The sequence below is a fragment of the Heterocephalus glaber genome, unplaced genomic scaffold (genome assembly GCF_053883595.1).
Source record: "Heterocephalus glaber isolate CG9 unplaced genomic scaffold, H.glaber_assembly_v1.0 deba00000546, whole genome shotgun sequence".
In the NCBI taxonomy this organism is placed as follows: domain Eukaryota; kingdom Metazoa; phylum Chordata; class Mammalia; order Rodentia; family Bathyergidae; genus Heterocephalus; species Heterocephalus glaber.
The window spans coordinates 1,670,409-1,687,851 of record NW_028258147.1 but is presented as its reverse complement, the minus strand read 5'-3'; the positions used below and the strand labels follow the sequence as shown (position 1 = coordinate 1,687,851).

Below are 17,443 nucleotides of genomic sequence, written 5' to 3'. Positions count from 1 at the left end.
TTCTCAGTGATAAGAAAGTGATTAATACAAACCACCAGTTTTAAGAATGTTTTTCTTTCTTTTCTTTCTTTTTTTTTCATTATGGGAATGATAGAAATTTTGGGCACATAAAAAAAGAAATGAAATTATAGCCAATGTTCCAGAACACTGCCAATCTATATTCATAGGAACTAGGACAAGTTTGGATTTGTTGGCTCTTAGAAACCAAGCTTACTATAATCCCAGTACTATAATATAATCACTACTACTAGTTTAACATCCTCCTTTTTCCCTTTCCTCTTCCCTCCCTCCTTCCCTTCTTTCTCATTTCCTGCTTTTTTCCTTCCTTCTTCCTTCTCTTTGTTCTTTTTTTAAATTAGTAATTTATTTTTAATTCACAATTTAAACATGAAGCAGCTCCTCTGCTCCTTTGTCTCCCCTAAAAACACACCCCCCCCCCCCAACTGGCCACATTTAATTCAGAGGAAAACAGTTTGCAACCACCAATTTAAACTCTGTCCTGGGCTTACTCTCTCATTCACTGGTTGATTCTTGCTCACTTTCCTGTCTTTACGTACATATTTGAAACTCTATTGTATCCTATTTCTTAGTTTGTTCTTTTTTCTTAACAATTTGTTCTGTGACATTTTCTTCAAAATACCAGCATTCTTATTATTGTCATGATTATCAGAAGCCAACCCCAAGATAGAAAAATGGGATGAATGTGTGTGGGGGTGGGGTGGGAGTTTGCTGGTAATAAGGAACATGTTTGCTATTCAGTTTGAGGTGAATTGCTAAGCTGGAAGAAAGTTCTACATGAATTTAGCTGTCCAGTGGTCAACAAATCTCTCTAGGTAATTTTGGCAAACAGCTGGATTTACTCAATGTTAGAAATCCCGCTCTGGGCTGCCTGTCTATTCTCTTTGGTCCCAGCATCCTTGATGCTCTTGATAATTCCGTTGCCAAGGTTGCCACTGAGAGGAGTTCTCCAGAGACTTTGGGATCTTCTCCAGGGACTTAAACACTATAGTACGAAAGTGTAACTCCATAAATCCCTTCTTGAGTATTGGAGGAAATGACATGAAATACATAGGTCCATAGCACAGAGGCTGGCACATGATGGTCTGACCCAGCTAGAACCCCTAAGAAACCAGATTCCCTTCCCAGGACTGGGTGCAAGTATGTGCTGACTCTGCCTGTAACCAGTTATCCACCTGGGACCTATGTTGCCTGAGTTGTAACCCCGGATACTCTGTATTCAAACCCTCTGCTCCCCAGATCCTCATCAAGCATCTCTGATGTGGTAAATTTTGCTGGCCTACTAAAGATTATTCACCACATTCATCTCTTTTATTCTCTTTGCCTCTTTGTAATGTACTGACATTTTTGTATTTCTATATATTTATATTTTCTAATTACAGAAAGAAGAAAAATCATGTCATAAGATGATGCAGAGTTCAACAAACTAAATGTATTATTTTTGACTTATTTTCTAAAGCCAGAGCAGCAACATAGTATTAAAAGTGTCTACACTCTTAACCAACAATAGGCCACAAGAAAAGAGCTGATTTTCTGGGGAAAGTAGGCCTTACTTGTGCTTATGGTTGTGGGCTCAGGTGCTTTGGAGTATGAACCTCGGTTTAAGATTGAAAGGGTAAACTTTGGTTTGGGAGAAGATTATTATCTTGGGTTAAACTCAGTGTCTCCTTGTGGTGAGTTGGAGGTCAGATTCAATCAACATAGTGGAGAGGATAGGATTTCAAAGAATCTGTGTTTACCAAACCTTATTTTTCTTTCCTTCTTCATTTCCCACATCCTCCTTGCAGTTTGGTGGGGTCATATGACTAATTTCTAGCTAAGGTAATATGAGAAGAAAGGATGTGTATTTCTTGCAGGCCTGGTCCCTAAAGATTCCATGGTACTAGGGATTGGTGGAAGAAATCCTAGTCCCTGAAAGATTCTGTAGATCAAAGCTCTACAGCTCCCCCTCCTTCCTATCTGTATAAGTGCTTGCAATGTGCAGGACGTAAACTTTTGTCTTGGTGTTCTGTGCTGAGCCTTTGGATATTTTTTACAGATTAGCAAGGCAGGACTCATAGTAGGTGTTCAATCAGTATTAGTGCTTTTTCCCTTGGTCTCCAAGAAGCACAGACTATCTGATCCTCTCCAGAACTCTGAGGTGAGAAGAGTCGATATGGTATGTCTAAGTCAAACCTTAGAGCAAGAGTTGGGAGTCCTGTAGGGAAATCCAACGCTTTGGCCACTAATGCTCCCTGGTGGACGAAGCCCCAGGAACCTATAGAGGTAGCTTCCTTTTTAGCTACATTTCTTTCCTTCTGATAGTACTTCTTAATAGTTCTTTTTTTTCCTGCTTAAAAGCATTCCATGCCTCCTATTCTCTCTGAGAGAACGCCCAAACTTGTAGCTCAAACTTGCAGGCTGCTTCTGCCTGACCTGAAAATGGTAGAAATGCATTCACGAAATGCTGAGGAACTGTTTGCTCTCTGCATAAACAAACAAACAAACAAAAAAACTAATCTTCTTACTTTTTGGTAGCATGTTCTAAATTTCATGGCGTTTCTCATATTTGTCCAGAACTATAAAAATTGCAAAGCATGAGCATCTGGGTACAGTGGTGTACAACTGTAATCTCAACTACTCAGGAGGCCAAGGAGGAGGAGTACAAGTTCAAGGCCTCCCTGGGCAACTTACTGAGCTTCAGTCTGAAAATAAAAAATGAAAAAGGATGGGTAGAGCGCTTGCTTTCCATGAATGAGGCCCTATGTTCAATCCCCAGCGGTAAAAACAAACAAACAAGCAAAACCAAAACAAAAAACCCAACAAGTAAGGAGCGCTTGCCATTAATACCCTTTTCCTTATATGGAAAAACATAATGGCACTATCACCAGGTCCATTCAGGGAATTAAAAGACACGATATTAGCATCTGGGTTAGATTCTTAAGATTTTCATTTTATAAAATATTCTGTCAGATTCTTTTAACCCCCCAGTACTGGGGATTGAACCCAGAGTCTTTGCAGTGAGGGAGCTGCATCTCCAGCTTTTTAATTTTTTGTTTTAAATCTTGAGACAGTGGCTAAATTGTCCAGGCTGGACTTGAACTCATGACCCTCCTGCCTCAGGCTCCCAGGGTGCCAGGATTATAAGTGTGTGCCATCATGCCTGTCCCAAATTCTTACTTTTTAAAATTTTGTCATATATAGTTGCGCATTTTGAAAAACATCATTTGAACCATGAACTGCTGCATGAGAGTTCAGTTCCCACTCTCTTGAGGTGAAGTCAGGTCACATTGTTCCTTGAAAGAAATTAATCTTAACCAAATTAATCTCAGCTAATGACTGGATGAAACGATTAATATGTATCTTCCTTCTGTTTTTTTCCCTCCCTTCCTTCCTCCCTCCTCCCTTCCCCCCTTTCTTCCTTCTGGTGGTACAAAGGACTGAAGGCAGGGCCTTCTCACTGAGGTACATCCACAGTTCAATTTTTATTTTTTGAGACAGGATCTTGCTAAACTGCTGAGTTGCCCATGCTAGGCTTGAACCTGTGATCCTCCTGCCTTGTCTCCCAGAGTGTAGGAGTGCACCACCATGCCTGGTTCCTTTTCTTTGTCATTCATTCATTCAATAAACATTTGTTGTTTTTCCTTCTTTGTTAGAATCTAGTGTAGTAGTGAAAAAAAAATCTATTCCTTTCCAAACTTAAATTTTCAAGTAAATATAATAAAACTAAAACCTAAGTTCCTGGCAGGTGTAAGGCATATGTATTTTAATCCTGGAGTCAGCAATCATGTTTACATAAGGGCCAGAGAGTAAATATTTTTGGCTTGTAGTCCACATAGTTTTGGGCATGAACTACTCTACTCTGCCTTTGTAGTGTGAAAGCAGTTAGAGATAAGATATAAATAAATGAATCTAGCTATGTTCTAATAAAGCTATTTTCGGACAACAAAATTTGAATTCCATACAGTTTCAATGTGTCATAAGATATTATTCTTCTTTTGAATGTTTTCAATCATTTAAAAATGTAATAGGTATTCTTAGCATGAAGACTCTAAAAACAAGTGACAACCTGGATTCAGGTTGCAGGTGTGCATTTGTTGGCAACTGTTCCGACTACAAGGCCAGAGGATTGGCACAACTGTTGGGTCTCTTGGTTCACTTTTCTTACATCACAGGTTTTCCTGAAACAGCAAGCAGAGGCCATGCTTCTTTTGATCTCAGTCCTGATCGAACTCTTCCTTGGCTTATATAACGTGAGCAATGAACTTTGCTTGGTTTGGTGGAAGAGCCCTGCACGGAGAAGGCTGTTTTAAGACTTGAAGTAATGCATTTAGTGGTTCTGTAGGTGTGTAATCTCTAATACCAGGGAGAGAGATAATGATTCTGGGGAGAAGTAGTTTAAATATGGTTCTAATTGTTCAGGCAAGTTATTTTTACCAGACTGAGGGGACAGATAAATGATCACATTGTTATTATTTTTTATAGATTATATTTCAAGAAGCTTTGTGTTAAATACCAGTTTTAATTTCACTCACTCAAGGAAAAATTTCCATCACACTAGGCTTCTGTTCTTGATAATTTACTACTGGAGACTCAGGTCTTCCAGGCTCTTCCTTCCAGGACTTTTGTTGGCATAAATGAAGCATGTGTTTCAGCTAAAGGGCTGAAAAAAAATGGGAAAAATACAGGGAAATGGGAACTACTAGAAATGTTTGGTGGCTATATTAAAATATGTAATATTACATGTAAAATATGTAACATGTTATATATAAACTTTTTACTTTTAAAATTAATGGTAGTAACAATAAGCATAATATATTTGTATCACAGAGAGTATTTTTCCATGGTGTCTGTGTAGTGAAATTGGAGAATCAGTTGGTGATTGTACATAGCGAATGTCCACTATGGGCCTGGGTTTACACACTTCCTCTCATTCCAACCTCCATTTAAGATGAGGACAGTGAGACTAAGGAGGTTGATGCTCAAAGACATGTAGCTGATAAGTGTGGAGCCAGAGTTCAGAGCCAGGTCTGTGTGTGTCTTAGACCCTTTCACACCTCCACACTGTAACCAGCTTCACACATAAGTGTTACAGTCTAAGGACTACATCATGCTCTGGAAGAAACCCGGTTCCTATGCTGATATGGGCCATGCTGTGTGACATGAGGTTTGTGTCATCCACTGCCTTTAAAATTAATTAATCTTACCACCAACCTAACCAAACTATCAATTTGTGATTTCAGATTTTCCTCCAGAAGATTTGAAGCTGAAATTCCAATTGCATTCTGACATACAAAAGATTCATTTCTTTAGGTGTCTGCCTGTAATCCTAGCTCTCTGGAAAGCTAGGGTAGGAGAAGTCCAAGTTCAATCCTAGCCTGAGCAACTTAATGATCTAATAAGACCCAGCCTCAAACACATTCATTTATTTAAAATACATGGTGATCGCAAGCGCAAGATCCCTGGAACCAACCAGCCAACCAACCAACCAACCAACAAAAAACCATGATGAATTGATGATTAAATTTCTGAGACATGGATCAACCTAGGTTTCAGTGGGCTCAAGGGCTTTATTGGGTCCTTTGAAATCGTAGGTAGAACACTGCACATGTGCTTCTATCTCCTTTCCTGGAGAGGGTTTCTAATTTTTATTAGATTCTGAAGTCGTAGATTCACTGCCCTCCAAACCCAGTTGGAACTAATTAGAAATATACCTTCTTGACTCCCTGGCAAGTGTGTATTGTGTTAAATTCCAAGACAACAGAAGAGATTACATGATTGTAGTCCCATGGTAGCCTGGGCGTTGCACTGTCATTTCCCTGTGACACTGCGTGGATCCCTTGGTGGGATTCAGCTCTGGTTTCCTTCTACCTCTGCGACAGCAGATCCTTAAAACTGCTTGATGGTTGAAGGGAATGATTTTCCCTGCATAAGCTTTATCTAACTCAGAAACCTTAGGCATGGACAGATCAGACATATTTGACATGAATTGAGAGTTGTGCATCCAAGCTCTGCATTGCTTAGCTGTAGCATCTTCCTTAAGCCCTTCCCAGCCTCAGTTTCCTTTTCTGTCACAAAAATGTTACCTACAGGTCTGGTAAGACCTCTTCCAAGTTCAAAAATCCTGGGAGTCTTGCTGGGAGAGCTACTGGAAATGGATTGTTCTAACTCGGCCGTAAATTGCACATTTTAGCGCTCGCGTGTGAAAACGCTCGTCCACAAATAGGGGTTACTTGGATAAGCATCTTTTGGCCAGGGCTGTTGACAGGTACTGTTATGGGGGCTCCTAGCTAGATCTGGGGACAGCTGTGGGAGGAAGTGGGCGTGGCGATTTCCCCGACTTCCTTGTTTGGAGTAAACTTTGGCGGGATCTGACCGCTCAGGGGTTTGCTTTTCCATCTGTAGATGTGCTTTTGGGGAGCTCTCCCACCTGCCAGAAAAAGCCTACGTAGAAAGAGCTAGACGCCAAATCTCAGCCATTCCCTCGGGCCTCAAACCCCACCAGCCTCCAGAGAGGGGCAGAAGTAGAAAACAGACTCGCGGCGCGGGCTCCGGCGCTCCGGGGAGCAGCGTGGGAGGTGGGAGGTGGGAGGTGGGAGCTGGGAGCTGGGAGCTGGGACCTCGCCCACCCGGCCCGCCGCACGCACCCGCGCGGCGCCTCCGCCAGCAGCTGCGCTCGCGTCGGCTCCGGACGTGCACGGGAAATGGGGCAGTCGGCGACGGCTCGCTGACTCCGCCGGGTGCCCGGTGCATTAGTTGACGCTGGGTCCCGGCGCCCGAAGCCGGCGCGCTCCGCTCGCCTCGAGCGCGGGTCCGCGGCGACAGCGCTGAGCGGCGGAGGAGGGGACAGCGCCGAGAGCGGGGTGCGCGCTCCTCCGCCCGGGACCCCGACGCCGCCCGCCCCGCTGCGCCGCCCCTGCCCGGCCGGCCGAGCTATGACGGACGCCAGCAACAGGAAGGAGGGCTTCAAGAAATGCCGGAGCGCCACTTTCAGCATCGATGGCTACAGCTTCACCATCGGTGAGAACTTTCCACCCGCTCTGGGACTCCGGGCCAGGCAAACACCCTGTGCGGTGGCGCCGAGGGTCCCTTCCCAGCGAGGAAGAGGGGCGGTCAGGGCCTGGGCTGGGCCCGGAGGGTGCTTGCCCGGCGGGAGCTCCAGGGAGCCGCGCCCGGGGTTGTCCCCAGCACTCTCACGGGCTAAGCCCGGTCTCAGGGTCACAGCTCTCTCTCACTGCTTTGTTTCATTGGTGTGATTTGAGTAACAAAGCCAGAAGAGAAGGGACAGAGACAAGGATGGAGACAGAGAGAGAAAAAGAGACAGGAGTACTAAGGCAGGGAGGACAGAAAGCAGCAGAAAGAGGTGGACTTGATAGGCAGAGACAGGGACAGGCAGTGACATTAGTCACAGAGGCACCTTGACACTAGGTGAGAAATAAAGAGACAGAGATGCTGAGACCCAAACAGTAGAGAGTCAGAATGAAAGAGAGGGAGGGAGGGAAGGAGAAAGAGAGAAGAGGAGGCCCAGTCTTTTGGAGGGAGGCAGGATACAGCAGGGAGAGAGAGAGAGAGAGAGGAATAATTGTCATGTTACTGAAATACCTAAGAAGCTTGGTGTTGAGCTGAGCTGAGCGCTGGGGTTTGGCCCTCCTGCCCCGGGACTCTCAATGGCTCTTGCTTTCTTTCTACTCCAAACAATTCAGAAGGGGGCTGATCAAGGGAGGAGGTGCCCACAGGGAGCTGGACCCCATTAGGATCTGTCCTTGATACTTTTACTGTTGGCCTCACAGGATCTCACTGCTTTGAAACAACTCCTTAAGGCCTTGGTTCTTCCTTTTCCGGGGATGGGGCAGACCTGGGAGGCCCTGGTAGCACAGGGACGAGAGGAAGCCTCCTTTCTGGGATGTCAGCATTCTGAGAACAAGCTGCTCTTGCATTCCCACTTTGGGGAGCACTCAGCTTACTAAAGCCTTAAATCTGGTCTTAACCCCAAAGACTGAAAAGTAGAGAACATGTCATTTTGCTTCTCGGTGTGCTGCACCTGCTCTGAGGTGTAGTGGGAAAGAAGAGACCAATGCTTATCTCTGGGTCACTTTTGCTCCTAGTGAAGTGGCCCAAGGTTTCAGGGGCTTGGATTGAACACTTCCCTTTCCCCAAACACACAGCATCTCTCTGTTCAGACTTTGCCCAAGCTGCTTCAGCAAGCAGCCAGAAAAGTTCCCTCAACTTGATGTTGAGAAATCTTGCTGTCCTTCAAATAGATGCGTCTTTTATTTGCTGCCGCCTCCACTCTCCGTCTGCATTAGAAGATGCCTTCTCCTTTTGCCTTTAGTTCCAGAGAGTCTTCTTTAGGGCAGTCCCCTGGACTGGAGCCAGCTATTTAGGCACCTATAGGTAGTCCTCATGGCCTCTGCTAATTTATCTTTCACCCTCCAGTGGTTGGTGGGTGCTGATAGGTGCTCTGGGGGCATTTGTAGAAATGAAGTAGAAGTTACCAAAGTCAAAAGTGTTTGGTTAGGGCCAGGGATTTAGCTCAGTGGTGCTGCTGCCTGCTTCACAAGCTTAAGGTCCCGAGTCCGATCCCCGGTACCCCCCCTCCCCCAAAAGTGTTTAGTTAAAAGTTCATTATCCTGTAAATATGTACTGGTTATCTTGACTGGTAGGAAAACTTTCAAGAGTGATTTTTAAGTTTTACCTGGTAGTTCCTGCTAGAGCTCATCTTCCAAACAGGGTGACTTCCTCAAATCTAGGATCGTAGTATGCTCTTCTTCCTTCTTATCCCTTCTCTCCCCATTTGAAGAGATGGTTGAGCAGATTGGAATAGTGTGGTGGTCAGAAAGGACTCCAAAATGAGCTGATCATACAGAGACATAGGTTCCAGCAAATTTCAAATTGCTGAGCATTTCTTCATCCACTTCTTTGCATCTATCCTCCTTCTCATCTTCCTTCAACAAATGTTTTTTAAAATTTTTATGTATTTATTTATTTTTTTGAGATAGGGCCTTACTATGTAGTAGTTCAGGCTGTCCTTGAACTCACTTTGTAGCCCAAGTTGGCTTTGAACTTTCAACAATATGCCTGCCTCAGCCTCCCAAATGCTGCGTTTACAGGCATGTAGCACCATGCCAGCTGTGTGAAGTTTTTAAAATTTAACTTTATTAAAAGATACAGTTTAGCTCAATGCCTGCCAGGTGGCAAACACTCAATAAATGATAATTAGAATCATTCAAGGCACTTAAGTTAATATAATGGCGATTTTATGGTCTTAGGACCTCCATTTAGGGAATTTGTTTTCTTAGGGTGATGTGATATATTTGTATATAACCATTTGACAAAGTAGAAATTAGTAAGTGTGATGAGACATTTTAGTAATTTTAGGCCAATGTAGATAATTTAGAAAATACAGATAATCAGAAAGAAAATCACCTGTATTTTATCACCCAATGTTGAATGTTAATGTTTTTTGTATACATTTTCTAGAACTTTTTTTTTGAGACAGGGTCTTACTATGTGATCTAGGCTGACCTTAAACTCTCAGCAATTCTCCTGCCTCAGCCCCCAAGTGCTTGGATTATGGGCATGCACCATGATGCCTGCCTTCTAGTACTTTTTGCATAGACATACAGTATTTCTTTAATAAAATGCAAGGATAATGCTTGGCAATCTGTCATTTAATAATATCTTATTAGCTTCTTTTTCTGCCATATGAAAAACATTTATTTAAGCAGTCTCTTATTGTTGTCCATTTATGCTTTTGATTTTTACCTTAATAAGCAGTGATGAAAACTAAATCCTTGAGTACATTTGTTGTTACTTTTTAAAGTTAAGCTTCAAGAGGCATTGTTGCTTGATTCAAGAGTTTGTGTATTTTTAGGACCTTTAAAATATATTGCTCAACTCCCCTCTGGAAAGTTTTATCAATTTACATTCTCATCAGCAATGGTACTCACAGTCTCATGAATGCTGGACATCATAATTTTTTTTAAGTTTCTACTTTGAGAGATGTAGGATGGTATCTCAGTTCCACAGATTATTTTACTTCTTTTGGAAATTTGCTTTTTTATTTCCTTTGACTATGTTTTTCCTCTGAAGTGTAGGATTTCATCATTTATTAACTTTCAAGTACTCTTGATGTATATAGTATATATCAATTATGTATAGCCAATGGATTGATGACATACACCGTGTAATTATCACTATTACATATAATATATAATTATATAATTAATATACACTAATGTACATTATAATATGCATTGATATCTTAATATATTTTAATTAAGTACACAAATGCACACAGGTCTGTATGTGTATATATGTATACATATGTGTGTGTATTATATAACACTTGCAAGGGACATCTGTCATGTATGTAACAAATAATTCTTCTAAGCAGGACTCATGTTCTTGCCACACCTGTATGTGGCAGTCAGGATTCACCTTGACAATGAATAGACATCTTGTGGCCCACACCTGCAGTTGCTGGCTCATCATGTGTTTCAGCAGGGTGGAGTAGTATAGGCACCCTGCTGTCACGATAGAGAAGACTCCGGATGAGATTCTGGTGGCTCTCATGTCTCTCTTTTCTTAAGTGTCTGACCTGTCCTAGGAATCACTTCCTCTTCTGGTGTGATCGATTTGCAAAACTCTCAGGTCAGAGGACTTTACAAAAGGAGTTTATATGGTACTGCAGATTTAAGAGATTCTTATAGGAGAGGTCTGTGAGGACAGTGGGGACTTGGGGGCCTCTGCCATCAGTGAGGTATGAGCCACCCCTGTGACAAGATCACAAACAAACTCTACTGGGAATTCTGACCAAACTGCTCTCTGCTGAAGGCATATATCTGGGTGGTCAGGGAGACGGCTCCAGCTGGTGGCTCTCCCTCAGGAATGGCATTTCCCAGGGATGCTTGGACAAATGAGGGGCCTTTCAATAGTCACCATGCTGGGGATCTGGGGACAGAGGTCAGAGGAATCGAGTGTCATGTTGTAAACGACAGCCCTGCAGAGGAAAGATTGTACCAAATACCAGTAATACTGCTGTGGAGCAGCCTAGCCAGGGTCCCTCTGACATGGAAGCCTGGAGCTGCTGAACCTTGCTGTTCCCAGCTTCAGGTGCTCTGGGAACTGAGGGTTCAGGCTGCCCTGAAAACAGGCACCTTCATGTAGAAAGAATAGCTGTGAGGTGTGGGCCACTTAATATGCAATAAATATCCAGCCCCAGAAGATGAGGATGTTCATTTGAAAAACAAGATTCTGCTCCATACCCTCATTCATTTCATATTCAAATATTTTCATGTGTACCTCAACAGAGTCAAACTACACATGAACGTTTATGTATTGTGGCTTCCCAGTGACACTAGTCATGACAATCACTGTGATTGTGAAGTCAGTGATCCCTACGGAGAGGCTCCTTGACAGTGCTTTCTGCACACGGCACATGTTCATTTGTGTCTAAGACCTCTTGACCACATTCCCATCTCATTTAAATCCTAAACCCCATCTTCCTTTTGTTGTGATCTGTGGCATTGCATGGCTAATATTAAGTTTTCTAAGCAGTAAAATGGACATAATAAATAGCATCTACCTTGCTGGGTTGAGAAACAAAATGAAATAATGCAAGCAGAGCTCCTAGCAGAACCAACTTATCGACACAGCAGGCATCATGCTCAGGACATAATAATTTCAGAAGCCTATGAAAATATTTTCATTTATTTTAAACAAGGCTTTTGAATGAACTATCATTACTCATAAAGTTTCAGTCAAGCAAGATGAATAATCCCTAGAGATCTGATGTACAACATTGTGTCTATGTTATACTTAAAGATTTTTAAGGAGATAAATCTCTCGTTAAGTGTTCTTACTAGAAATCATTTAAAGAGTTAAACAATTATAATATTAATATATTCTTCATAACAGTGAAAACCTAAGATAGAGTTGATGTCCTTAGAAATTAATTTTTAGGCAGCAAGATAGCCACAAAGGTAAACATGTCTAGGGTCCGTGGAAATCTTGATGTGGTTTTAGCTTCTACTGTGGTGCCTGGCACATGTTAAGCATTGAAAGTTGTTAGCTGGTGTTATTAGTAAGTCAACCATTTGCTGCATATAGCACTGAACTAAGTACCGTGAAAAGGTAGGGAGAAACATTAGGAAAAAAAAAATCACAGCATAGATATGTGAAGTCTTTAATCCTAAGAAAGTCACTGTTAATTTGGCCCTCAGTTCTCCATCTGACAATAAACTGGATGTTAGAGGATTAAATGAGTTAGTGTACATTAAGCACTTAAAACTGTACCTGGAACACAGTAGGTTTTATATAGCTGTCATGGTAATATTATTATTATTATTAATTCATAATAAAATATCCTACTATATAATAACATGAAAATAATGATGATGATAATGAGCTCCGAGTCCTGCTTGATCAGATACATACACATATATATATATATATATATATATATATATATATATATATATAGTTCCTTGTAGAGCTAAAAGGGTGATCTTCACCTGCCTTTTGTTATTCAGTGTTGACATTTCCTGCCAACAGGCACTCACTTTTGTGCACGTGGGTATTGTTCTCCCACTTCTATACACACTGGACTCTTCTTGAGCCTCCAAGTACCTCCTCACCTAGTTAATCATCTGTTAGGATGTATCCCCTGATATGTTCAGCAAAGTGATTCCTAACTGCCCGGCTCTTGTTGGGTGGTAAGCTTGTCTGTGCTGGGAGAGGAAAGTGATGCTGAAAACCTGGTCTCTATAGCCTGTTCCGAACCTTCCTCCTCTCTAGCCTTGGGAAAGAGTCAACTCTTTGAAGCTCTATAGCCAGGCCCCTCCTTAGTAATGAGGGTAACAATTCTTCGCTTGTTGTGTTGTTGGGAGGATTCAGTAGGGCCAGGAGTGGAGGAACCCAGCCACTCTAGGTACCTCATAATTATTGATAGCTGTTGGTTATGATAGTGGAGGGGCTCTGAAAGCAGGGAGTGGGCAAGACTCCCAGACTCACAGCTGCTTCCCTGGGTGGTGGTTACCAGGCTGCTCCCTGTTGCTTCCCACAGTCCCGACCACCCACTTATGTCAAGCGCTGGCTTGGCTGCAAGGCTGTCTTTGTTTTAGGGTAGGATTTCTGACCAGGCCAGTGATCTGGAGGGCCTGCCTCTCTGAGTGCTTCCAGCTGGGTCTGGGCAATGTGTGCCAGCTGCTTTGGGGAAAGCCACTTGGCACTTTCCGCGCTACTGGCAGGAGGGTTCTGGAGTGTGGCAGGAGGTTGGACTGAGATTCAGGCTTCCCCAAGAAGCCTGTGTGGACTTGGAGGCAGAGCTGCTGAAAGGTGGTTTGTACTTGGTGGAGGGTAGTAGCTGTGGGTTGAAGGTTCACACCACTCAAGGATCTGTCCAGGAGTATCAGCCACATGTGCTACTGTGGAGTTTGCTCTCCAGAGAGCAAATTAAGTAGATTCACTGACTCTTGCCTGTTTTCTCTATTTCTCCTATTGGCTGTGCATCTTCCACTCTTCTTGACAGCTCTGTAGGGTGGCTCAGGTGGGATTCCATGAAGTTGGAGAAGAAAATAGGAGAAGCATCAGCCATCCTGGACTTGCATGAGAGGGCTTTTTGGAAATAGTCTAATTCAGCTTTCATAAGTACAGTTACACAGATGGAGAAATGACTTGCTAAAGGTCAAACTAATGAGGGTTTCAGTGTAGTTCAGCTTCAGGGCTCTTTCTTAGTTTCATCTCTGTGTGTGTGTGTGTGTGTGTGTGTGTGTGTGTGCTCCTTTTCTCCCTCCATGTTTATATCAAGCCTCAAGATGTTTCAGCTGGCTTAAATGTTTGCCCATAATCACCAAGTGTGAGAACCCTCAGCCTTTTTCTCCTCTGAGAAGCCGGAGGAGAAAGCTAGTATTATTTTACTTTGACTTTGGGCCCAGGGAACTCAAATTAACACAGCAGGGTTTAGGCATGGAGTGGGAAAATGGTTACATTTCTATTTTAAAGTTATTAGTTCCTAGTTTCCCAGGAAGGCCCACTGTGTCTAATGACTCATCTTTCTTCAACAGTTGGAAGATACTTTAGATTTTCAAAATTTGTGAGGTCAGTAAATATTGAAGGGGACACCACTATTTCTGAAAGAGGGAGCCAGCAGGATCTGAGCTAAACCCCTCTTCACTGTCTGCTGGGGTCCCAGGGAAACCTAATTTCCCAAAAACATGCATTTCCCCCCTTTCTTATCTGGGTCATTCACGAGGCCAATTGTTTGAGACAGTGAACACAGTTTTTAAAAATGAAGAATTTAGTCCATTTGTGTAAGACCATCAGCTGTGTCTTAGTGACTGTTTCAAGGAGGTTTTTTTGGGGGGTTTGCACAATCAGTTATTATGCAAAATATTACCCTCATATTGATGATAACAAGTCTTTATCACTTGTGACACACTTTGCAAACATCAACTCAGCTGATTCTGCCCAAAGCTATGAAAGATCATCACGATTAATTTCATTTTACAGATGTACATGAATTGGTTGGGTAAAGAAATCTCTGTAGTTGCTGCCACTTCCTGGAGGAGGTGAGCTTTGAATCCTAAAGGCCACCCAGGCTTTCCCAGATTTTTTTTTTTTCCCATTAACTTTACTGGTGCATTTTAGGTATAAAATACAGTTACATTCATCAGTGGGATCTTGTACCATTACATGAGTCTCTTGGTTCTTATTTTTTTCCCCTTCCCTTGCCCTCCCTTCACCCCCTCCACCCTTCCCTATTTGCAAAGACCTTGTTTCCATTTTTTTCCTCTTCTCATATTGTTTCCTTTCCCTTTTTTCCCTTCCCCTACCCTTCCCAATTCCCCTGCTCTTTTAGACCTTTTCTTCCTGTTACACAATATCAGTTATACAATTTTTAAATTACAATATTAAGATCTAGGAGACATTACCATAGATTTTACAGAATTTAAAAGGATATAGAAAGCATATTACAAAAATCTTTTTTAAAATAAATTTGACAGCTTCTAAGAAGTACCTTGGAAGACAAATTAATGAAACTAACTCTGGAGGAAATATAAAATTTGAATAGCACCTATTAAAGAAAGTATATTCCTAGCTTAAAAACCTACCTATATGACAACAGCAGGCTCATAAACATTTTCACTGATAAATTATATCAAACATTTAAAGCAGAAAAAAGAAGGAACACTTCTCCCCTCATTTTAGGAACTCAACATTGTGCTAATCCTAAAACTGGATAAAGATAATAGAAGGAAAAGGTATGAACATAGATAGAAATTTGTTTAACAAAACAAACTCTTAGAAGTCAGATCTGGCAGGATGTAGAAAGTGGTTTTGTTATAGAGATGGCAGTGTTGGTTCAGCATTGGAAGATCCACCCCAAAAGTAGTCATTTTAACAGAGGAAAGGAGAAAGCCATATGATCCTGTCACTAGTTGGAGAAAGAGTATTGGACTAAATACTACAGCTGTTCATGGTAAAAGCTATCAGGACACTAGAAGTAGAACAGAACCTTCTCAACAGATCAAAGACGTGTACTCCATACTTCCAACAAAAACTCCTTCTATGAATGGAGATGATACAATGCTTTCTCCCTAAAGTGGGGAACAAGGGCATATATGCCTACTCTTCATCTGTCCATTAGACTTTGAAACAGAGGTCTAAATCAAAATAGTCTGGCAATAAAATGACGCAACTAGGATAGGATTGGCAGGGCAGAAGCAAAATCTTTATATGTAGATGAAATGATCATCTACAGAGAAAATACTAAGAAATCTCTAGGAGCCCCTAGAACTTGTACTTGAATTTAGCAGGATTAGAAAACACAAGGTATATATAAAAATTCAGGTGTGTGTATACTTGCTATAAATGAAGAACTGGATATTGAAATTTAAAAGTTATGTAGGAGTACAAAGGACCCAGAAAAGCCAAAAAAAATCCCCCAAAAAACAGTGTTGGAAGATGTTTAGCACCCAATTTTAAGACTTCTTCTAAAGCTACAGTAATCAAGGCAGTGTTGGTGTAAGGAAAGACATTTAGATCATTTGAATAAAACAGAGAATCTAGAAATCGAACCACACATATATGGTCCACTGAGTTTTGAAAGATTATTTAACATTAGCATTTTATAGAATATAAACTCAGTTCAAGAGCTGAGGAAGAGACAGTGTCTTCAGCATACGGCACTAGAACACCTGGTATCCATATATAAAAAATTAACCTCAACCCTTTTTTCCATACATGAAAAAACTTGAAGGGATCTATGAACCTAAAAAAGAAAGCCTAAAAGTATAAAACTTTAAGAAGAAATTATAAGGGAAAATATTTATGAATCCAGGGTAGGCAAGAACTACCTAGGGTACAAAAACCATGATGTATAAAAGAAACGAATTGATAAATGAGATTCCATCAAAATTTAGAACTTTAAATGACATCATTAAAATGAAAAGTAGTCCTTAAACAGACCATATTTACAATGCATATAACCTATGAGCAGACTATATAAAGAATTCTTAGAGCTCATTAATAGACAACCCAATTAAAATGTAGACATAAGAAGATGATAAATAGCCAGTATAGCACAAGGAATGGTGTGCAACTCTAGAATCAGAAAAATACTAATCAGTACAATAAGATTGAATTGTACACTCATTAGGGAGATGAAGTTCAGAGTTTTAAAAACCTTGTCATGACTTTTTCTTTTTGTTGGATTCTCCCCCTTTGTGTTTAATTTGTCAGGCCCAATGGATTCATTCTGCTGGGTTTCCTGGGGTTGTGATCCTCATTGTCTTTTCCTAGGGTATTGTCTAAAGTTTTTTGGAGTGCCAGTTTGGTATTCATGAAGTTCCTGAGGTGCTCTTTATCATGAAAGTATCTTATTTCTCCATCAGTTTTGAAAGATAGTTTTACAGGGTACATCAATCTGGGTTGGAGGCTGTTTTCCTTTACGGCTTGAAATACATCTCTCCAAGCTCTTCTTGCCTTGAGGGTTTGCATTGAGAAGTCTGCTGTGATTCTGGTGGGCTTTCTTTCATATGTGATTTGTTTCTTTTCTCTCACTGCTTGTAGAATTTTATTCTTCTGTTGGATTTCTGGAATCCTAACTATTACATGCCCACATGTAGTTTGTTTTTTTTTTTGATCAAGGCTAGCTGGAGTCCTGTATGCCTCACTTATCTATATGTCAAGTTCTTTTCCCCTGCTTGGGAAGTTTTCTGCCATCACCTCTGTGAAGAGTTTTTTTATGTCATCTGCACTCTCTCCTCTTTCCTCACTGACTCCAGTCTTATGTTATTCTTCTTTGCATCATCTAGCAGCCGCTGGATTGATTTCTCATGTTCCCTCACAATTTTAAAGCAATTTTTCTTTTCCTCCTCACTAATTGGAATCTTATCTTCTGTATGTGAAATTCTATCCTCACATTGGTTCATTCTGCTGTGCA

The 17,443-nt window shown here is 41.5% G+C and overlaps 1 protein-coding gene across 9 annotated transcripts in view; it reads left to right on the top strand.

Moving 5' to 3' along the window:
- Window positions 1-17,443, top strand: part of Pde1c (phosphodiesterase 1C) — a 667,339-nt gene that overhangs the window by 111,603 nt on the left and 538,293 nt on the right. For 2 of the 9 annotated variants that reach the window (XM_004856302.4, XM_087204520.1), the window contains exon 1: window positions 6,868-7,017. The exons of the other annotated variants lie outside the window; for them this stretch is intronic. In XM_004856302.4, the coding sequence (XP_004856359.1) occupies window positions 6,933-7,017 (85 nt within the window). In that variant the 5' untranslated portion in view covers window positions 6,868-6,932. Of the gene's footprint in view, window positions 1-6,867; window positions 7,018-17,443 lie in introns of those variants that run through there. 9 annotated transcript variants of the gene reach the window in all.